At 42.8% G+C, this 24,418-nt stretch overlaps 1 protein-coding gene across 4 annotated transcripts in view; it reads right to left on the reverse strand.

Annotated features, from left to right (window-relative positions):
* RALGAPB (Ral GTPase activating protein non-catalytic subunit beta) overlaps window positions 1-24,418 on the reverse strand; it is a 118,070-nt gene that overhangs the window by 74,581 nt on the left and 19,071 nt on the right. For all 4 annotated transcript variants that reach the window (XM_074970364.1, XM_074970363.1, XM_074970362.1 and 1 more), the window contains exons 4-7: window positions 18,326-18,489; window positions 17,390-17,576; window positions 11,128-11,259; window positions 3,786-3,964 (exon numbers count right to left, since the gene is read on the reverse strand). In XM_074970364.1, coding sequence (XP_074826465.1) covers window positions 3,786-3,964; window positions 11,128-11,259; window positions 17,390-17,576; window positions 18,326-18,489 — 662 coding nt within the window. The remainder of the gene's footprint in view (window positions 1-3,785; window positions 3,965-11,127; window positions 11,260-17,389; window positions 17,577-18,325; window positions 18,490-24,418) is intronic.

The following is a 24,418-nucleotide window of genomic DNA, read 5'->3' on the forward strand; positions in this document are numbered from 1 at the left end:
AAGATTAGGGAAAAAAAGAAAAAAAAGAAAGAAATTAATAGGCTATGGCAGGGCATTTAAGAACATAAGAACGACCATACTGGGTCAGACCAATGGTCCATCTAGCCCAGTATCCGGTCTTCCAGCACTGGCCAATGCCTCAAAAGAAATGAACAGAACAGGGCAATCATCAAGTGATTCATCCCGTCCCAGCATCTGGCAGTCAGAGACTTAGGGACACCCAGAATATGGGTATGCATCCCTAACCATCCTTGCTTATACTGATGGACCTATCATCCATGAACTTATGGAATGTTTTTTTGAACCCAGTTATAGTTTTGGCCATCACAACATCCCCTGGCAAAGAGTTCCACACGTTGACTGTGCGCTGTGTGAAGTACTTCCTTTTGTTGGTTTTAAACCTGCTGCTTACTAATTTTGTTGGTTCTTGTGTTCTCGTGTTTTGTGAAGTGGTAAACAACACTTCCTTATTCACTTTCTCCACACATTCTCTGTGAGGTGCTTAAGATATTGAACCTGTCCAGATACTAATCACAGAAAGTCTACCAATATTTTCAGGACAAAGAGAAAGTTTAGTTACCACTATCATAGTTTATTACACATATTTACTCTGAATAGTGTAAAAAAAAAAAAAAAAAAAAAAGGAAATCAGGTGGGTAATCTAAGGCTCCACGCCCGCAGAGGAACGGAAGAATGTAAAAAGAAAGCTATAAAGAAGCAATATTGCATATCTGAAACAAACATTTGTAGTTAGGCCATCGGCTTCTGCTCCCAATCCCAAAGTGACAACCCTGTCTTCTGCTGGGTACAGCATTCCAGGCTGTGATACGTAACTGGAAGCAGGGAGCTGCAATTGGTCCTTATTCACTTTCACCCCTCACCTTTCATTGTAAGGTCTCTCTGACACTACTGGACAAAGCAGTTTGGCTAATTAGTTATTAGGTAGCAACAAAAGTCTAAAGACCAGCCTCCCAATCTAAGCCAGGAGTTAGCCAGCCCAAAGTCTGTTTTTCCCATCTGGGGAGAATCAAATACGTGGGAGCCGGCTTAGAAATGCACAATCAAGCACTATATTTTAAAGAGTCATCCCTTTGTAAATATTTATACCAGTGAAGCTTCTTTTAGAGATTAAAATGTAAATTCTATATCTGCACTGTTCAACAACTTACAATAAGTTTGCTGTGTAGAAGGTCACTAATCTATTATTTAGAAGGCAGTACCACGTTATTAATAGACATTGTTATCAAACTGCTGAATTATAAATTCTTCACATGTAATGTATTAAAAATAAAATCAGCGCCAGGACATTTCTTATATCAGGGCAGGAAAACAGTGCAGAGAGTCAGGAATGCAAGACTTGGCAACATTATATAGCGCCGTACAAACTGAGGAGGGCAGTACGTTATATTTATTTTCAAGTACTTTTACCATGAAAATTCATCCTGAACACAATATGTACTTCAAACTCTTAGTCACTGAGTAACGTATCAAGAGTATATTCAAAGTATATATGAATCTAAGCAAATTCAAAAGCTTAACCAATGTAAAACTGAAAGGACAGTGGCAGTTAGCCAATGTGTAACGTGACACCTCTGCACTTCTGCCTGCACTGGTGCAACATGTAGCACAATACACGAAGCAAATACGATTTACACAGTGTTGAGAGGATTATTAATTTTGTAATTACAAAGAAGCAGTATTCTGTGTTAAACTAACTCAAACGTTCAGTTTGAACTTTATGCTTGATAGCAGTTAAATTGTTTGAAGGGACACCATTGGCAGGAACCCAGGAGCAGGATTAACCTTGTTTTTTTCCTATAAATGACTAAGGGCACCTCTTTCATACCGGAACAAACTTGAAAGGAGTCTATATACAAAGTGAAAGTGGCTTGGAGCACTCTGTGTTCCCCACCAGAACTAAACCTATTTTTGATTTTAAGAAGTCCACATTCCACAAAACCCAGCTTCTATTAGATCTTGCAGTGAGGTCATAATTCTTCATTTATGATATTCTTAGCATGGTTATTGCAGCACAATTGCAATGTTATGACTTCACTGAAGCTCAGATAAACAGCAGCGATAGTTTAGGGATAAAAATGTTGTAATCCATAGCAATTCTGAGAAAGTTTATGCAAAATAGACAACATATTGTTAATACAAATATTTTTAAAGTTGATGCATTTGGAAGTTTGTTCCAATGTGAAAGTTTTACTCTACATCTGTTTGCAAAATCACTGCAATTAATGTATAATGTTTTAAACATCAAACACTTCAGAGTTTTGTTTAAAAACAAAAAACCAGCCTATGACAAACCAATGGGTAAAAAAATTGGAACAGATTTCAATTTTAGACCTCTTCAAGGCGATAATAAATAGTTAACATTTTTAAGTTGCCATACCATAACAATGTCCTTTTAACAAATTCAAATATTTCCTTATTATACAAAAGATTGAAACAACACTTTTACAAATAATGACAGAATACTGCAGCTTTTACAACTTTGTTTTGTACATCAGTATTAGTTATCAGCCCTTCTGCCCAGATTCTTGCTACCAAAATGAGAGCAACAAGACTTAATACCATATCTGGGTAATCTTTCACACCCACTGTTCGTAAAGGCTGCAACTCCTAGAGAAGAAAGAAATCAATTTGCTGCTTTCTGCAATACACAATAGAAGCATTTAATAAAGCCATTCTTTAGAAAATGAAATATATGCTCATTGAATTATGTTTGCAACAAGCAACATCCTAATACAAACAGATTATATTAACATGTAACATTAGTATACTACTAAACAAGTATTACTAGTCAAAAGAATATTAGTTGCTTTATAAAAGCAGTGTGGCAAATACATTTTTTTTTTAATTTGAGGGAACTAAACTGTCCAGGTTCCTTCAAAGGAAGAAATGTAAATTAGGTAGCATTATGTTACAGATTAACTTTTTTTTCCCATGAGCATAGTAGTGACATGTATTTACTCTATAGTCTTCCACAACCTGTTTTATCAGTTCAGACTTCTGGGAGTCATAACAGATTATTTATTTGTTAATATTAAAAACGTCAGTCAAAAAGCAGAGAACAGGCAATAAGAGCTGAAGTACAATATAGCACACAAAAATCTGAGGAAGTTTTAAGTCTAGATAAATCTTCAGGAAGGTAAGAGGCATAATACCTAATACATCAAAAACTCTACATAAATTATATCATGTTACCAAACAACATTTTGAAACCTGGAGGCCTAAACTAGACTCTTAAGAGGCACCTAAACAAATGTGGCTTGTTTTTCACCAATGCTGAGCACCTGCAAATCCCATGGACTTAAACGATTATTAAATTTGTATTCCAAGAGCAATACAATCAAAGATCAGTGCTTCATAGTAATAAGCACTGTGCCTCAAAGAGCTTTATAAACTAAATTGTTGGTGCTCAGAACCGCTGAAAAAAAAGGTGACTTAGAAGCCTGATTTTGGAGGCCCAGTTTACAAATTTTGGCTGTACTATATTAAGCCCAGCTTTTCAGAACTGTGTACACATTTGTAGGATGATTCAGGCAAATGTAATAACTATGCACACATAACTGGCCAGTTAGAAGTCTCATTTGCCATTTGCAGGTAAATGTGCTGTGAGAACGTGGGCAAAAGCATTAGTTGTGCATGAAAAAACCCCATGCACACAATTCTGAAAATCCAGACCTAAAAGCATAAACAAAGATTACTTGAAGTCTTGTATTAAATTAGGACAGATGGTGATGTTCTAACTATATACAAATAAGTGGAAAGATTACCTAGGAACGCATCCACTAAACAGCTGATCCCACGCATGGCACGAAAGAATATATGAGGCAGATGTTTAAGGCAGGGATACTGATTCAATTCTTGAGTCATTCCACTCACATTCAGAAACTGCTCCTGAAATTTGGGGGTAGAGCTTATAATGGCTGGGTTACTCAAATCCACTGGATTACTACCAAAAAAAAAAAAAAAAAAAAGATATTTTAATGTACTCATAGCAGTTAAAATCTTAACACCCAAATATGCAACCGTTGATAGTCAGACAATGTGCGTAAGTTATGCAAATTTAAAAGGACACTCAATTTAACATAGCTTGATTTTACAAAACTAATTTCTTTGCGAACACCTTAGATTATAAGAGAATTGTTTCTAGTTATTCTCTCTTCATGGACAATGAAAATCAGTTTCAGGGTCTTAATGCTACAACACTTTGGTTTCTAAGGCTGCAAGAGCATGCTTTCAGGTGGTATAATTATAATAAAAAAATTTGTAGAAAGCAGAGAAACATTTCTACTGACCTGACCTGAAGTTTTATAAAAAAAAGTTTTTATAAAAATTATAATCACGGTCAGTGAATGGAGCTACCATCTCAAATTAAACCTGGTGAAGATCCAGAGAATACACTGTAGATAACAACCCTGCAGATGGATGGAGCAGTTACAGAAAAGGTCTTTTCCATCCAAATTCTGGACAAGCTAACAGTACCCAACACTGGTTAAGAGCCATAGCACTTATTACGAATATTTAAATTGCTGCCATCAGGTTTCAGACCTGCTAAAGAAGACCTACAAAGAAAAAATGTGCCTTTTTCTTTTCTTATGGTTGATACAAAACACTTGAAAGCCTGTTGAGGCTGAAAGAGTATGGCAGATGGAGAACTAGCCCAACGGTGACATCAAGAGGACCACGAATGACAGGTGAGCAATTGAAGGGGTGGAGGGGAAAAGGGATTTTTTGTTACTGTTAAAACTAACACCTATATAACTGCAATAACTAGTTAAATAAAAATTTCCTTTAGCTAAAATGTGAAGCTAGAACAGCCTTGCCATTCATAAGATATCATAGTTCACAATGAACTCCTAAAGTTTCTTTAACTAAACCAATGCAGACCAAACCTGACATACTTTGCATATTTCTGATAAAAAAACACAACAACAACAAAAAACACAAGCAATACACACACTAACAACCTTCCAGGTTTTCATCATGGATAAACAGTGACTAACCTTCCGTAACTGCTGTTCTTCAAGATGTGTTGCTCATGTCCATTCCAACATAGCTGTGCAGGTGCCACGTGCACCACCACCAGAAAAAGTTACCCCTCCGCGGTATCTGTCGAGTCAACTCTGGTGCCCCCTAGAGTTGTGCCCTCATAGCACCAGTATACAGGGGCCTGCCACCCTGCCAATTCCTTCTCGCCGGCTAACTCCGACAGAGGTGCAGGATACTGGGTTGTGGAATGGACATGAGCAACACATCTCGAAGAACAGTTATGGAAGGTTAGTAACCGTTTTCTCTTCTTTAAGTGCTTGCTCATGTCCGTTACAACATAGGTGACTCCCAAGCAGTTATACAGGTGGAAGGTTCAGAGTTCATTCGCATGCTGACTAATAGCAAGCCCACATCATCTCTGGCTTGTTGCATGATGGCATAGGGCGACGCAAACATGTGGACTGACAACCAAGTTGCCACTCTACACATACCCCGGTTGGAACTTGTGCCACGAATGCCACCGACAATGGTTGAGCTCTTGTAGAGTGGGCTGTCAACCAAGGAGCTGGGAGCTTTGCTAGGTCATAGCATGAGCAGATACAGAAAGTGATTCATGATGACATTCTCTGGGCCGAGACTGGATGGCCTTTTGTTCTGGCTGTAATGGCTATGGATAGCTGGGCAGCCTTCCTAAAAAGTTTGGTCCTCTACAGAGAAAGCTAGTGCACGCCTCAGATCTCAGCTTGTGTGTGGTTTAGGATAGAAGACTGGCAGAAAGAGGTCCTGGTTACTATTGAATTGTGAGACCACCTTTGGTAGAAAGGATGGGTGTGGCCACAGCTGTACCTTGTCCTTGAAGGCAACAGTATACACAGTGGCTTGGAGATAAGAGCCTGGATTTCTGACACCCTTCTGGCAGAAGTAATGGCGACTAGGAAGGCCACCTTCCAAGACAGATAGAACAGGGAGCATGTTGCCGGTGGCTCAAATAGGGGTCTTGTTAGCCTTGTCAGCACCACATTGAGATACCTGTGGATACAGCCGTTCACAGATTGAGTTTGAGAAGACCGACCTGCCGCCCACCCAAGGGTGAAATGCAGAGATCACAGATAGATGGACCCTTGTGGATGACTGCCGTCAGACCCTCCTGCTTTAAGTGAGGCAGGTAATCTAAAATGAAGGGCAGTGATGACTCAGTAGGCAAAACACCCTTCTGCATCGACCAAATCAAGAATCTTTCACTTTGCCAGGTAAGTGGCTCTAGAAGACAGCTTCCTGTTACCCAAGAGAACCTCATGAACCGGCCCTGAGCAAGCCCATTCCGCTGGGCTCAACCATGGAGCTTCCATGCTGTGAGGTGGAGATATTGGAGGTTTGGGTAACATAGGTGACCGTGATCTTGAAAGATAAGAGTCCAGAAATAGTGGTAGGGTGTTTGATGTGTCCATCGAGAGATCTAGAAGGGTGGTGAACCAGTGCTGGTGCAGCCAGGCCAGGGCTATCAGGATCAGCCCCGTCCTATCCCTTCTGACCTTCAGCAGGACCCTGTGTATGAGAGAAGTGGGAAGGAATGTGGCAAAGACCTGATCTGTCCACGGAAGGAGAAAGGTGTCTGTGAGCGAACCCAAACTGTGGCCTAGGAAGGAGCAGAACTGAAGACATTTCCTGTTGTACTTCATCACGAATAGATCTACCTGGGGAAATCCCTGCCTCTGAAAAACATGACATCTGTGCAAATGGACCACTCGTGACTGTTGGAAGAGGATCTGCTGAGATGATCCACTCGCTTGTTCTGAGACCCTGAGAGGTAGGAGGCTTTGAGGTTAATGGAATGGGCTATACAGAAATCCCGTAGGTGCAGAGCCTCCTGACATAGGGGAGAGGAGCGAGCTCTGCCCTGTTTGTTTATGTAAAACATTGCTGTTGTGTTGTCTGTGAAGACAGACATGCAGTTGCCAAGCTTGGCAGGCTAGGCACACCACCCTCATTTCTTTCACATTGGATGTGCGACTCAAGTTCCTCTGGGGACCAGTAGCCTTGAGTCCTGAAGGTCCGTAGGTGGGCCCCCATCCCATCTCCGATGCGTCTATGACAAGAGACCTTGACGGTGGAGGTCTCAAGAATGGAACTCCTGCACACACTGTCTCCAGGTCTTCCACCAAAGGAGGGTGGAAATCATCAAAACGGGGGAAATGAGACGACCTTGTCCAGGTGATGCCAACTTGGTGTTTATACAGATGCCAACCAAGACTGGAGAGGTCTTAGTCTCAGTCTTGCACATTGCACCACGTAGGTGCATGATGCCATATGCCCCAGAAGCTTTAAGCAGTTTCTTGCTGTGGCGATCCCTCAGGCTCTTTAGAAGTGCCTCTATAGCTCTGAACCGACTTTCTGGGAGAAAATCTCTGGCCTGGTTTGCATGGAGTACCATAAACTGGTAATGTCTGTGGTTTACCACAAATCGTACCTTCTGTGCCTTTGAAAGACAGCAATCTAGAAATATATGTCCTTTAAATCAAGGACGGCCTACCAGTCCCCTGGATCTAGAGATGGATAATGGAGGCCAAGGACACCATGCGGAACTTCAGTTTCTTCATGAATCTGTTGAGGTTTCACAAATCCAACAATTGTTTTGAGGTCGCTGTGATGCTGTATGGAATATGAGACATTTGTAACACTATTGATACCAATATTATAAAATTGCAAGGAATCTGATCAGATATGCCATGTAAGGTATCAGTGAAAATGTTATGATTTGCCAAATATGATAATCTTGTTTATATGTTTGTATCACCTTTGTATCATGAGTTATAGATATGTAAGATATAACCGTATTTCACACTGGTTCTGTGCATCCGGATGACACCCCAGAGAGATAGGCTAGGCAGTGCTGATGCCAGTTTGATGACGCATCATGGGTCTGAACTGAATTGAAGAGAGTGTATCCCACTTCCACCATGCACACTACCCAACAATTTGTGGTAATGCAGGCCCACATCTGATAGAAGTGGGACAACCGGTCCACAAAACGTAGGAGAAATAGGATCGAGACACCGTCCTGGTACGCCATCCTGAGGCGTACCCTCAAAAGGCCTACTTAAACCCTGACAAATGTCTCGGAAGGGGTGGGGGGCAGGTGCTAGGGCAGATGAGGATTGGGACAGGGGCCTCCTTCTATAGCCTCTGTTCTTTCTCCTGCTGTATTCCTGTCTCTTCTGCTTAGGGTAGAACCTGTGCTTCTTAGCAGGAGCTGGTGTATGCAGACCCAAAAAGATTTCAGAGTAGCCCTTGAGTCTTTCAAGCTATGGAGCTTCAAATCAGTTTGCTCCAAAGAGAGTGATCTGCCTTCAAACAACAGGTCCTGGATTGCCTGCTGGACCTCATAGGGTAGACCCGAAGACTGAAGCCACAAGCTTTGCCTCATGACCACCACCGAAGCCAAGGAGCAGACTACCGTGTCCAGAGCCACCTGGAGAGATGCCGTGGCCACTGCTTTGCCTTCCTCCACTATGGCTGAAAACTCACCCCTGGATTCCTGCAGCAAGAGCTCCCTGAACTTTGCCATAGCACTCCAGGAATTAAAGTCTGCCAACCACCAAGTGCTCGTAGGTTGGTATATCTTGAGCTGGTGGCTCAGTAGAGTAGACCTTTCTGCCAAAAAGATAAGAGTTTTTTGGCATCTTTGGCCTTAGGGGTTCGCCCCTGTTGCCTCTGTCTCTCCCTTTTGTTCACCACCAAAACAACCAGCGAGCCGGGGGTGGGGGAGGGGTGTTAACATACAAAAATGTATACCCCTTGGGAGGGACAAATGTACTTCCTCTCCATCCTCTTTGCAGTAGGTTGGAGGGATGTGCGAGTCTGCCAGAGAACTTTTATAGCTCCAGGATGGCATCCTTCAATGGCAGGGGCAGCCCATGATGGTCCTGAGGCCATTATAATATCCACTAAGTGTGGGAGGATTCAGAGATCTCCTCTGGTTGAATGCCCAGGTTCTGAGCTACCCTCCTTGGGAGTTCCTGGTGCACCCTATAATCCTACTGGGAGGGCACCATAGCTGTTCCCAGCACTGCCTCGTTGAGAGAGGAAGATGGAGAAGCCTGCACAGGCACCTGGCCCTGTACTTCTCCCTCTGCTCCAGATGGGTCCTATAAGGAGGCAACCTCCTGTTCAGCACCAGGCTCGGCACAGGGGGACTGATCCCTGTTTCCAAGAGGGATGGAGCTCGTGCCTCTGATATCGCAGAATACAACCTTATGGACTGGGACCCCTGGATAGGTTGGAACGCTCAGGGATTTCAAAATGGCCACTGCAGGGGCATTTGCCATTGTGCCGGTGGCTATGTCGCCGGCAGCATGCCCTGGCTCACGTCCGGTCGCAGAGTGCTGCCTATAGGAGCAATGTCTGCTCCTGCGTGAGGCTTAGGACTCTGCTCCCAAATCAGAGTCTGAGGAGTGGCTTCTTGGCAACCAAGGCGGGACGGTACAGACCAGTGCCAGAGAGTGGTGCCATGAATGAGGGGATTCGTGCCACAACATCATGACCAGCTTGCCCTTCGCCAGCACCTGTCTCCCTGCCACGGTGGCCCTCAGTTCTGGCGTGGTCACTGTGGCCAAGGATGGTGGCACCACGGAGAAAAGGAGGTCCCTTACAGCCTCCAGCATAAACGGTAAAGCCAAGGCGGTTGTGCTGCGGTGGCTCTCCCTTGGCAGGGAGTCCAATGGTTCCAGACTCAATGACACCCTTTCCAGGGCCAGAGTCGATGATGCCGCACACCGTGTTGGTGCCTCCAACTGGCCCAGCATGGGTCACACTCTACCAGAAGCCCTATCGCCTGCAGACCTTGGGGTTGGACAGCACCCCCCCATCTGTCTTTTTCTGCTTTTTCTTAGGCACCGGCGATTGTGAGCGGTGCCGGGAGTCCCATGCCAGAATTGATTTCCTCTGTGCTGGGGGACTCATGTCGATGCCAGGATCCCCAGACCGTCAGTAGCAAAGTCCTTTCTTGGTACCGGGGATGTGGAACCGCACTGCACCTCCACCAGAGACGGCAGGGCACTTCTTACTAACCTAGAAGTACACGGTGCCGATTCCACCTGCGTCAGCTCCGAAGCGTGACGGAGTGCTGCCTCCGTATGGAGGAACTTAAGTCTAGTTTCTCTGTCCTTTTTTGTCCTGGGTCTGAAGCTCCTGCACCATTCCTGCACGTGGGTCTCTCCCAGGCACTTAAGACAGATATCATGTGGGTCACTAACCGGCATCGGTTTGTGGAATGCCATACACGGTTTGAACCCTTGGCAACAAGGCATACTGTGGTGCAGGGCGGCCTAGCCCCGCTAAGCAGGGACCACTACTACCTATATTACACTACTTAGCTACCTGCTAACTTAATCCTAACAGTAACTATTTACAATTTTTACAGAAAAAAGTCCACTGAAAAGAAGGTATTTGCAGAATGCAAGAGATGAGCCGAAGTTCCAGCAACCATGACAGGCGGTAAAAAGGAACTGAAGGAGTGGTGGGGTGGCAGGCCCCTATATGTCGGCACGACTCCAGGGGCACCAGAGCCGACCTGACGGATACCACTGAGGGAAAAAAAACTTTCCCGTGGCGGTACATGCAGTGCGTGCACACCTACATTGGAATGGACATGAACAAGCACTTGAAGAACATCATAAACAAACAAGAAAAGGATACACACCCATTTTAAAAAAATGTGACCTACAAAGATTATTTAATACCTCACTGAGATGAATGGAAGCAATTCACATCTCCTAGAGCTATTGTTTTAGTCTTCCTGTTTACAGCCTTAAAAGACAATGGTGCATCAGGTCACATTTGCAAATTTTTCTCTCCAAATCATAATTTTTTTGGGGGGGGGGGGGGGCAAACTCTTAAATTCTGCAAAAACCACTAAGTTGTACGAGAAAAACGTTTTCTAACTCCCACTCACAGCCCTTGTGGCACTGTCACAAGGAGCACTTTTTTAGTAGTCTTTATTAATTTCAGACACTTAACATTAGTTCTCTCTCCTTGCTGGGATAACTTCACTCACATCCAACATGGATTTGTTGATATTCTTTCTTGCATGCTTTATATCATATTCATTTATAAGTATTACATTACCTCAGCATATGTAAAAAGCGAAACCAAGTCTGTGCAATGCACTCGTTGTCCATTTCAGGAGGAATCAGACTGGCATCTTCATCAGGAATTTTAAACGGAGGAAATGAAGGTCCATATGTAAAACGCAGCAATCTAGGGGACAAGTCAGTAAGGCTGTCATTGCATTAGTACTCCTCACACTTGGCACTGTTTGTACATATGTAAAAAGATGCACCATATATTGCTTTAAGCGCATGTAAAATAAAAACCAATTACAAACCTTACGAAATGAACCATGAACATTTTACACAGTCATCCATTCAAAATTAATCATCAATCCATTTAACCCTCTCTATTCCACCCTTCTCAAAAGCTACAGCCTTGGCGCATGCCTGAAAGTTCCGTGTGCTTGGACTCTGTCAGACTACGAAGGCATTCCACATGCCGGGGCCCTCTCTGAAAACACTCTGCCAGCACACCACCCTCGCTGTTTAAAACCAGGGGACTACCAGCTTGTGTGCCATGTGTTTTTTTTTTTTGTTTTTTTTTAACTGACAAGGTATTGCAAAAGGAGAGAGGCAGTTTCTCAAGTAATTAGGTCCCAAACCACTTTGGGCTTTTATTGATTTGAATCAACACATTGAATTACACCTGGAAACAAAGAGCCAGTGCAAATCCAGGTATAATGTATGCTCTCCATGAGGTGCCAAGCTTATCAAGCAGACCCACTACAATCTGCAGAAGCTGGAGTCTCCAAGTGGTCTGGAAGTATAGCACCGCAGAGCACATTACAATGATCCAATCTCAAGATGGTAAAGGCCTGGATAATTGAAGTGAGGTCACAGATGGAAAGAGTGATAACCTTCTGGCCAAGCAGCGATGGAACAAACCTTTCTTGTGCTTTCTGACCATCCAAAAGAAACTTAGGATCCAACCTGCCACCTCCAATTCCTCTATCTTGCAAACCGGTGAGAAATGGCACAGATTCCAATCAGAATGGTCTCATTCTTCTCCAAACTGAGTCCCTGCCACCTCAATCTCAAGTTTTTACTCTTCTTAAAATTATGTTTTGCACACCCCCAATCTGGAAAAAAAAAACCTCACTTGATATTTTCCTCTCCAACTAGTGCCCCATCTGAGCTAATTGAGACTGCTATGTGGGTGAACATTTAAAATACTGATACCAATATTACAAAATAGCAATGAATAGTATACAAGATAGGCCATGTAAGGTATCACTGGAAAAGTTATAATCTGCTAAATATGATAATATTGTTATATCTATCTAATCTTATCATGAATTATAAATGTGTTATATCTGTATCTCAAACTTGTCCTGTGTTTCTGGGCAACACCCCCAGACAGACCGGTATTAGCACTATCCAACCTGCTTGATGGCCCATCAAGGGCAATCAGCTGTACAAGGAACCCACTGAGAGAAGACAGGGGCTACACCTAGTCAGCAGGACATGTAGGGACATGTTTATGGACAGGGGACTCCACGTACTTTTCCATACCCATGCATAGGTGCCGACTCTGTGGGTGCTCTGGGGCTGGAGCACCCACGGGAAAAAATTAGTGGGTGCTCTGCACCCACCGGCAGCCAAGCTCCCCTCTCCACCCCCCCACCTCACCTCACCTCAGCCTCCACCTCCCCCCCTGAGCACGCCACATCCCCGCTTCTCCCCGTAGCTCCCAGCGCTTGCCGCCGCAAAACAGCTGTTTCGCAGTGTAACATGCTCTGGGAGGGAGGGGGGAGGAGCAGGAACGTGGCTTGCTCAGGGGAGGAGATGGGGAAGAGGCGGGGCCAGGGCAGGGATTTGGGAAAGGAGTCCAATGGGGCAGGGAGGGGGCAGAGTTGGGGTGGGGACTTTGGGGAAGGGGTTGGAATGGGGGCAGGTCAGGAGCAGGTCGAGCACCCACCAGCACCAGAAGAAGTTGGCGCCTATGTACCCATGTGCTGTGAGCTTGTGTTTGGGACAAAAAGGATATACAAGCCGCATGGGAAAGGATATAAAAAAGCAGCTGCATCATCTCCAGTTTGTCTTCAATCCTGCTTCTCAGCTCTGGAGTGAGTTTTCTACAAATTGAAGCTATGAAAAATGGACTGATGGACCTATCCAAGCTTTGGATGTGTTCCACAGATACTTTACAAGCCAGCAAACAATCCAATGCTGTTAAGAACGTGATATATGAACTCTGAAGTCATATGTATGTATCTAATTGCTTTGACTCTTAACAACTCTCTTCTTTTTTGTTTCTTTTCTTATATAATAAAACCTTTAGTTTTAGATAATAAAGGATTGGCTAGCAGAGTTGTATTTTGGGTAAGATCCAAACAAGTATTGATCTGGTACTGTTTCTGGTCCTTTGGGGATAAGAAGAACATTTTGTAAAGTGAACAGAGTTTGAAGTAACTTCTTACTTTACTGGACTTAGTCATGGATTGGGAGCCAGATACTGGAATGCAATAAAGGAGGTTGTGAGATTTATTTATTTTTAAGCTTCTGGATAACCAGCATGGGGGATCAAGAGCACAATGTTGTGACTGGTGAATCTAACTATAGGGTTAGCCATCAGTTTCCGGAGAATCTGCTCTCTTTTTGCGGCCTGCCCGGACCTTGCCATTTTCAGTCTGGGCTACTCTAGGCACTTCAGGTCATGGGCCACACTTTTCATAGCAGCAAATTTGTTATACTAGGAAGAGCAGGAAAGAAGGGAAGAAAATCAAGTCAAAGAGGCCAAACTGTAGGACAGCAAGAGCAATGTCCAACTGGGTGATTATGCTTTTCTTGAAATTGTATTTTCACACCTAGATATTTTAGTGGTTTGCACCTGGTAAATGCTGAAGACAGATTCATGCCGGGTTGTAATTTAATTGCTTTCAAAGTACGAGTATGTTAAAGTTGAACTCTTGAACCAGTTCCTCTAACACAATGAGGGTATATCTTCACTGCAGAGTTAACTCAGGTGATCAGATTCAGAACCCAAGGTCGCCTAGCCCAGAACTAAGCAACCACACCGCAAAGCCCTACCCAAGTTAGTGTCCTCACTGGTGCTACATTTACCCGTGTGTCTCACTAGGGGTGCTATGGGGGACATCCTATGGTTCTTGGTGCTGTAATAAGCTGAGCTGCTCTGGGATTCTTTCCCAGTGAATTGTGGGAGAACTTGTCTTTCCTTATGAGCACATGGAGCGAATTGTGGGAAGGCACTGGAAGACTACCAGCACTTGAGCAATTTAGCCTGTGTCCTCACTGCAAAGTGGGTGGGTTACCAGCTCAAATGAAAGCAGAACCTGAGCCTAGCCTATACTCCAGCAGGGCCAGCTAGCCTGGGTTTAGAGCACCACTAAATTTGGGTGAAAAATTTGTTTTCTGGTGGGAGAGGCAGTAAAGGGCAACATCTCAGAAGATTCCCAGTTAACTCTGAAGTGAAGAAATACTCTTAGATACCAAAATATTAAATTTACACATACACATGCACCCCTATGGGACTAACCAATCACCATTGTTTTGATTCAGGAAACCTACTCTGAGCATATTACTAGCAGCCAAATTCAGGAAAGTTGTTTATTAAAAAGACACTTTGCTCTTTGGAAGTTGGATTAGAATTTCTTTAGGCTGAAGGTACTCATGCAGACTAGAAGCACCACTGAGCTTAAGGTTGGCATCAAAAAACCTCAGCTCTTTATATATTAGATTTAAACAAGCAAACAAATCCACAACAGAAGTACTACATTTTACACAAGTGTCACAGAACCCACAGGTTACTCTAGATCAGTGGCATTAAAACTGTTACACATCAGAGGGCAGTAAGATCTGGGCACAAAGCATACGGAGCAGCAGGGGAACAGAACACTGATGCATGCTTTACAACTGTTTACAACAGGGAGTTACAACTGTTCTTTCCAAACCAACGAATCATAAACACACATCATAAATGTTATATACTACTCCATCTAAGCAGCTACAAATAGCCAGAAGAATTGTGTATTTAATTGTACAAAATAAAAGATGCCACACAAATATGTGATTTTTTTTTATATATATATAGGGAGGAGGTGAGTATCCCTTAGTGGTGAAAGAACAGGTTAAAGACTATTTAGAAAAAATGGACATGCACAAGTCCATGGGGCCGGATCCAATGCATCTGAGGGTGCTGAGGAAGTTGGCTGATGTGATTGCAGAGCACTGGCCATTATCTTTGAAAAACTCATGGTGACCAGGGGAGGTCCCGGACACTTGGAAAAAGGCAAATAAATATAGTGCCAATCTTTAAAAAAGGGAAGAAGGAGAATCTGGGGAACTACAGAATAGTCAGCCTCACCTCAGTCCTGGGAAAAATCAAGCAGCAGGTCCTCAAGGAATCCATATTGAAGCACTTGGAGAAGAGGAAGGTGATCAGGAACAGTCAGCATGGATTCACCAAGGAAAAAAGTCATGCCTGACCAACCTGATTGCCTTCTATGATGAGATAACTGGCTCTGTGGATATGGGGAAAAGCAGTGGACGTGATATACCTTGACTTTAGCAAAGCTTTTGATACGATCTCCCACAGTGTTCTTGTCAGCAAGTTAAAGTATGGATTGGATGGATGGACTATAAAAGGTGGATAGAAAGCTGGCTAGATCGTTGGGCCCAGCGGGCAATGATCAACAGCTCGACGTCTAGTTGGCAGCCAGTATCAAGCGGAGTGCCCTAGAGGTCGGTCCTGGGGCCGGTTTTGTTCAACATCTTCATGGATAATGGGACGGACTGCACCCTCAGCAAATTCACAGATGATACTAAGCTGGGAGGAAAGAGATAGATACGCTGGAGGGTAGGGATAGGGTCTAGAGTGACCTAGACAAATTGGAGGATTGGGCCAAAAGAAATCTGATGAGGTTCAACAAGGACAAGTAGAGTCCTGTACTTAGGATGGAAGAATCCCATGCACTGCTAAAGGCTGGGGACCGACTGGGTAAAGGCAGTTCTGCAGAAAAGGACCCGGGGATTACAGTGGACGAGAAGCTGGATATGAGTCAACAGTGTGCCCTTGTTGCCAAGAAGGCTAACGGCATATTGGGCTGCATTAGTAGGAGTATTGCCAGCAGATCGAGGGAAGCGATTATTCCCCCTCTATTCGGCACTGGTGAGGCCACATCTGGAGTACTGCATCCAGTTTGGGGCCCTCCACTACAGCAAGGATGTGGACAGATCGGAGAGAGTCCAGAGGAGGGCAAAGAAAATGATCAGGGGGATGGGGCACATAATTTACAAGCAGAGGCTGAGGGAACTGGGCTTATTTAGTCTGCAGAAGAGAAGAGTGAGGGGGGGATTTGATAGCAGCCTTCGACCACCTGAAATGGGGGTTCCAAAGAGGATGGAGCTAGGCTGTTCTCAGTGGTGGCAGATGACAGAACAAGCAGCAATGGTCTCAAGTTGCAGTGGGGGAGGTCTAGATTGGATATTAAGAAAAAAACTATTTCACTAGAAGGATGGTGAAGCACTGGAATGGGTTACCTAGGGAGGTGGTGGAATCTCCATCCTTAGAGGTTTTTAAGGCCTGGCTTGACAAAGCCCTAGCTGGGATGATTTAGTTGGGGTTGGTCCTGCTTTGAGGAGGGGGTTGGACTAGATGACCTCCCAAGGTCTCTTCCAACCTTAAACTTCTTCTTCTAAATACATGTGATGGAAAAGCTAGACATATATTTTCAGATTTTAAGAAGCACTTGGACAGCAGAAGTTTTCCTAGAGTTGAACTGAAAGCGACTGTAGACAAGATAAAAAGTCAGAACAATGGAACATTATATGTAACAAGACTAGGTAACATTGTAATGTTTTGGATAACAGAGATATTAAGATTATACACAGACACAAAGAGACAATACACTGAACTGTTCATTTATGGAATGCTAACATTTACTAAAAATATGAACAGGAAAAAAAAATATCCATAGAACCAAACTTCATAGATATTGAAGTTGACCTGGTTTTAACAGGTATTTGCTTTGCTTACCAAAAGATTTTGGATGAGCTGCTTGTTATTCAAATTTGCTACTGTCTGCAAAAGTCTGACCAACCATATGATAGATATGGTTACTGTACCTGTAGTTATGAAATAATGGACATCCAGTTATTCTGCAAACATTGGAATATATTTGTCTCTTTAAAACTGCATTCCACAAACGAACAGAAAATACAGACAGATGAAAGACTCAATCATCACAGAAAACTGGCTGAACAACATACACTGCAAGTGTGTTCATCTCAATATCAGTTTCTTTTGAGGTTTCACCTACCTGGAAGTAAGGGCACAGATAACCTTGCTCCACTGCTCCACTACAGCAGGGTGATGCCGCCAGTTGGCCACCATTTCTTTGGCAGTTTTCCAATAAGGGGGTGTTGGAAAGCACCGAGTGCAAGCTAGCAACCACACTTCAAACAGCACACCAATCAGTTTCTCAGCCAGATTCTCAGCAATGCCACCTTATGCAGGAACAAAACAAGCATTTAAAGCCATTTAAGATGCTAGATCTCTTTCAGCCATCTCCCCTAGGAAACCCTATTGATCCTAAAGGAATCTCATGGCTATCATGCTCATACCACTTTGAATTTGTATAGATTTCAGTTTATAAGCAATGTTTAAATACCCTTAAACCTATTCTGATCTACAACAGAACCATTTGCTTATTTTCTACATGTGCATCCAGGTTTTAAAAAAGTCCAAATGTTATAATTGATAGTGCAAAGCTAGCCATATAGGTAATGCGAATACCTGTGCAACAAGGGATTCGCCTACTTAGGCATGTTATCACAGTAACACGTGTCTGTCTGTGTGTGTGTGTGATCTGACCATGTATTTATTAGTTTACACGTGGGTAGGTACTGACGTGTCTTCACACTGCCTCTCTAGCTAGGGGAAAAGAAAGAATACAGAGCTGACAGACAGAATTATGGGACCCCAAAGACAGAAGACCCAGTAATCCGGGATGGACCATCAGATGTCTTGCAGAGTATGTTTTGAAAATTCATACAGGACAGAAATTGTTTAAGCAGGTTCAATTTCAGGCCATCCAACTTTAATTCAGAGTTTAAATACTAGAGATGGGTGGTTGTTTTTACATGGCCACCAGCAACTTTTGATAAGTTTTTCAACATGAAAACAAACGACATTTGGGGGCCAAAACCCTTATATCCCATAAGAGATACAAATGAAAAAAAGTTAAGACACAAACCTTGCACAGTGGGAGCTGCCAAAAGTGTGTCATTAATCTGTAGGAGAAACAATAATAAAACCTCCCAAGTTTCTCGAGCCATGATGGTTGACTCACGAGCCAATTTCTGGACAGCCTTCAAAACCTGCAAGCATAGTCTATTCTGACTGGACCCCACGTCCTGCCTACAAGAGAAAAACACTATTTGAGTCTCTTAACAAAACAACAAAAATGAATCTATAGCTTTGAGATTGACTACAGTACCGAAAATTCACTGTTATATGCAAAAGAACTTAAAATGGCAATATTATTGAACCAAACTTTGAGTTAAGGTGATTCACGGGAATCCAACTCTGCCTCAGTGCAGTGAGGTATACAGTACAATAGCTCTTTCATGACACTACACAACAAACATGCACTCATACAAAATGCTACACCACGAATACATTTTCAGTTAGAGAAAGTACAGTTCCTTTGCATTATATTCCAATTGTTAAGTGAATGGCTCATCACTTAATGCCATGAGATCATGTAAAAAACACATAAAGACACATATGGGATAGGCAGAAAGGCGGAATTAAAGTGTAGTATGTATTATTTTGATTTTTAAGAGTGCTCCTAATTATTCCAGACACATGTAAATTACAAAGCTTACCAAATAAACCAGTTCCCAATCTTCCTCACCCATTCATCCCAGGAATGACGACTTTCACCTACTCCTATCTATAGGCACAGCATCCTTATTTAATATGTAGATTACACTAAGTTCATTCAGGATGGGGATCCTATTGTGCAATATGCCGTATAAACATGGACAGTGATGTGATCCTGCTTTAAAGAGCTTACGACGTAAAGAAGGGTATTTTGAAATCACAGTTAGATCAGCAAAGATGAAGGAGCTGATTACCACATTAAGTATTTTTTTAATGGCATAGGGAGAGCAAAAGGGATCCAGACTTCCTCTTTGTGGAGGATATGCAGATTAGACTGACTCAGTACCTCACATGTCACCAAAAAGGAGCCCACTTATCCAAGAGAATATCTCCTAGACAAGACAAAGATAAACCTGAACATAATGGAGATGTCAGGACTCACTTATGGCCAGATACCTAATTCAGAAGAGAAGTGTTGTATTGGGAAGCAGGAGAGAATGGTGCTGGCAAACTAGTTTGGCTTCTTTGCCACCTCCTCCAACACTGCCTATCCCCAACTTACCATAAGCCTAAAACCTCCTAAGCTTTTTAAAAGTTCTAGAAAAGTCACTGGAATAGGAAAAGCAGATTAGGGAGGTCATCTGCATATAGAGAAAGCTTGTTCGCGAAAGCCAGAGTTTTAATACATTAGCTCTTAGGGTTATCCCATCATGAAAATATTGACTCTCACATACCACAACAGAGTGAGTTTTGATGAGATTGTCTGGATTTCTCTACACCTTCAAAAAGCCATTTTGTGAAATACAAAGATGAGATTGTTACTTGCCCTATGACAAAAGCTTTTCCATAGCACCAGCCATTATATATCTTCTGTCACTCCGTTCTTGATGACAGGATGCCATTAACATCATAAATTTATAGCATGCAAATGTCATGCATGAATCCCACTTGATTAGGAAGGACAAGGCAAAAGCACTCACTCCACGCTCACAAGATTTCTGTGATGGAGGCAAACAGTTTGCAGCAGCAGAAAACTAAAGGGGTTAAGGGTTTACAGAAAAGGGAAATTTGGGCCAGATTAAGGGATTTCAGCAGAGTACCATCTACAAAAGATGCCCCATACTTACTTTTAGGGCAAGATCTGCCAGAGCCTGAGCATTTTGTTCATCTAATGCAACTGGAAGCCTGTGTGGCACTGGGACATTATCTGACAGCCACTGCTATTGCATTTTAGTAGTTCAATGCTTCTTGAATCAAGCGGGTTTTCCACGGCAGGCATCCGATAAAGTGAGCTGCAGCTCACGAAAGCTTATGCTCAAATACATTTTTTAGTCTTTAAGGTGCCACAAGTCCTCCTGTTCTTCTTGAATCAAGGAGGGTAGCTAGGGTTAGGGTTCATTACATTAGGGCTAGAAGTCAGAGGCTGACATGAGAGGGAAGGATGCAGGTGACTGCTTTCTGGTTGATCAGTCAGCTAGGAGCGATTACAATTTACCCTGCTCTCTCCCCCTCTCATTCATATTCATTGCTCTTGACACTATTTCAAAGCTATAGGTCTCAAAAGTGAGCACAGATTAACTGTTTTAGCACTGTAGCTATTGCAGGCATGGATTCTGTACATATTGCTGTTTTAGGGGACTAAATGTTGGACTATTATAAAAATGTTTATGAACACTTACTTCTGGGGGCATCAAGCCTTTAACCTGTCTGTTCTCTACCTGCCATTTCAAGACTGCTCATTTGTAACTAATTAGGTTGACTCAGGATAGCCACCCTTCCTCATGCATTCATCTCTTAGATGGAAGATGTACACTTGAGCTATTTTAGATATCAGCACCCTCTTATCACAACTCTGGACCATTGCGCTCCTGGCAGCCAATAGCTACATCACTTCCTTGGGGTGGGAAAGGAAACTATTTCACCAGGACCAACACTAAGAAAATATATTTATGGTGTGGATTGAATACTGTAATACAGGGAATGCTTTTATTCCACAAAAAGAGAGGGTAGGAAGTAATTCTCCTGAATTCTATCCCCACCAGCATTCCCCATAGTATCTGAGACTCTCCCACTTAGGAAAAAAAATTAAAAGAATAAATACCATTCTGAGTTTTAAGTTTCTTCCTTCCTTCCCAGCCTGCAGAAGGAACACCTCATGAGTAGTGTATATACACACAGCTTACTGGGGGAAAGCCAATCCATGAGCTCAGCTGTGCATTTAACTTTGACTATAGCAGACCCTGTGATCATTTTTAGCTCTCATGAGACAGTTCTGAGCCAGCTCCTGGGAAAGCTGTATTCCACCTTTGATTTGAACTCATTTTTGTTTGGGGGAGGGAGAGAGGGAGGAAAAAAAAGGGGCTTGAAAATAAGGTAGAAGCTGCCAACAATTCTTAACGTGCTGCCCTACTGCAGTGGGGCAACAGGAAGCTACTTTTGCTTCTCTCCCAGGAGCTTGGAGGTGGTCTCCCTTGCCCACTGACTGGGCGCTGCTTCTCTTCCTCGAAGCAGCCACCAGCTCCAGTCCTTGCCTCCTTGTAGCAATCTGTCAGCTATTTGGGGGCAGGGCAGGGACAGGAGAGAGAAAGCAAGTAAGACCTGGTACCAAATGGAAACAGGCAAGAGGACTGCTGAGCTGCCAAAAGCAGTCTGGAGGAGACAGAGTTCAGGTCCTGAAACATAGGGGAAGAAACTATGGGGAGCATAGCAGGAGTCATATGGGATAGAGTGGGTGCATCATCTCTCACCATCATCCAGCAGTCTCTCCGGCCTACTTTATTTCTATCCTACATGTGTTAGGTAAAATTCCTCTGAACTCTGACACTGCGAACCTTAATTCTGTAGCAAGGCACCTGGAGCTGTAGCCTTTGTGGAAATTGTGGAATTGCTCTGGAAGCTTCTCATATATTATAACTGATGTTTTTATTGAATTAAATATGAAAATGCAATCCGCAGAGCCTTGCTCATCTGGATATAAATTCAATTGATTTTATGCAGGCTCCCTATTTTCCGGTTTTCATTGTGCCACAGAATTTTAGGTTGATAATGCACAACTTTCAGAGCTGTCAGGGGAAGCTGCAAGTTTTGGCAGCCAGGTAGGAAACGGTTGGGGCTTTTGGCACCTGGAGAGGCCCAGGAGACCATTGGGATAAGCACATTGGCTGGGTGTTCCTGTTAATGTGATTTATGTCATTGCTGGACAGCTGAGTCAGTACTGACATGAAGAGAGAATTTTACACCTCTTAGTCTCTTGTACTAGGCTTTTTATAGACTCATGTAGACAACATGTTAAGGATGTACTTGGTTCATGCTTTCAAAGTTTTCATGACAGCTTCAAAGGGGGGCTAGGACTCCTAGGTGCTACCATAATACATTTTTTTTTAAATTGATAAACCAGAAGCCTAATTTTAATGTTATTTTTCGCAGCCCTCACTTTTTCCCTTACTTCTGAGAAGGGTAAGTATCAGAAAATTAACTAGAATTTAAGTCTGTAGTAAGTCTAACACCCTTAGAAGGATGGTCCAGTGGTTAGAGCATTAGCCTAGTACTTGGAAAACTTTGGTTCAAGTTCCTGTTCCACCAAACAACCTGCACAACCCTTGGCAAGACACTTTGCCTCTCTGTGCCTTAGTTCCCCACCTATAAAATGGAGGTAACAGCACCTCCCTACTTCAGACAGTGTTGTGAGGGTAAACATATTAAAGATTGTGAAGGCCTCACTGCTGTAATGGGGGCCAGTAGGACTGCCTCATACAACTGAGGCCTCTGAATATTTCCTTCGTACCCTCCACCAATCATATCTAGGTTTCTCCTTTTTCTTAAATCATATCTAGATACTGCTGCTGCTCTAGCCTGCAAGACCAGCTTGTGAAATCTCACCCACAACAGGCACTGATTTAACAGAAATTGTGCCATCAAAGAGCACCTACAGCTGCAGGGAGCGGAGCCATTACAAAAAGACAACGTAATAAAAGTCACTAAATGCCTTTGAGAATTTCCCCTAGTCAGTGCTTGAGACTACAGATAGGATGGGGTTGGGGGATTTCTCTGCCATAGTTTTTTGCTTGTTTAAAAAGTCTGACTATCATCTTATGCTTACTTTTGACCTTGCTTTAATATAAACTAAAATGCCACTTATCTGTGGTCTGAGACCAAGTCAAAAACTAAGATTATTAAATATTCAGGTATTAGAATTTGAAGCAAGTTACTGAATGTCCTTTTGCTTTGCACTTTAGAGCTAATCGTACAGATTAGGTCTAGTCCTATGCTACAGTAAGAGTAGGCTGTGGTAAGTGCTTACTGCGTGGCCATGATGTGTGTTCTGAACTCACTCTGCAGGCATGCAATACAACAGTATATCCATCTACACTAATATATCTTGCAAGGCAAATGGCTTAGTTGCCAAAAACTTTATTAAACAGGTATGTGAACTGATGTGTTAAGCTTGGTGATAGATAAACGTAATTTTAGAGTCAGCCATTGACAGAGGCTCTTCTTCTTCCCCATTTAATACTTGTGAAGTGCTTAAACAGATCATTGATTTGTATGTTGTCATAATAGGCCAATTGTTCTTAATCACTAGATCAGAGCGTAGATTCAAACTATTGAAAAAAAACCACATGAATGGTGGTTGCTGTAGCCTGGAAAATCTGGTATCCATGTATTCAACAGCGACTTCAAGGATATACATCTGATCTTTTTGAAGCTTTGCCTCAACAACCAGAAGTTGTTACCTCTTCAAATTTACCCTCCCTGTAGACAAAGGTTAGGATAGCCTTTATCAGTTTCATCAAGCACAGTACTTCCTAAAACATTTTTATGCCCTGTGTTACATCAGTTGTCCTAAATTCCAAGTCTACTTTGACAAAGTAAGTTTTCTAGCCCACATAAATCTGATGTAAATTGACACCTGCTCAGCTTCTGACATATCAGTGCCAACAAAGTAATATGTCTAACTCTCAATGTGCACCTGAGACCTCTAAGATTTTTCCAACAGTTCTCTTAAATCTTAGTTTTATGCAAAACTGACTTCATTTTGTTTCATTTGCAGAATATTCCTTAATTTTTAAAACTGAAATCCATATTCAGTGAGCGCGTAAGAAGTGATGGAATAAGGTGGCAAGTTTTTGGAATTCCACATATTGCATTTTATGGTGCAGTTTATTAACAAGAGTTTTCGATGGACAAAATTGATAGTTTGTGCTTCCATGGATTTCACGTGAGCAGCAGAGCCATCATGTATCTGTAGAGAATCAGTACTAAAATTCTTGCACCCACTTATAAGAGGATCTCTCTTATCAAAAAGCTTCCTATGCTGTCTGCAAATAAAAGCCATGTCATCTTTATGACATGAAACCTATTAATATTTAATCATGAATTCTGGAAAGTGTATTCATAGATATTAAGGGAGGACTATGATCACCCATCCTAACCTTCCTCACAACCCAGGCCAAAAAATCTC

The sequence above is a fragment of the Natator depressus genome, chromosome 13 (assembly GCF_965152275.1).
Source record: "Natator depressus isolate rNatDep1 chromosome 13, rNatDep2.hap1, whole genome shotgun sequence".
In the NCBI taxonomy this organism is placed as follows: Eukaryota; Metazoa; Chordata; order Testudines; family Cheloniidae; genus Natator; species Natator depressus.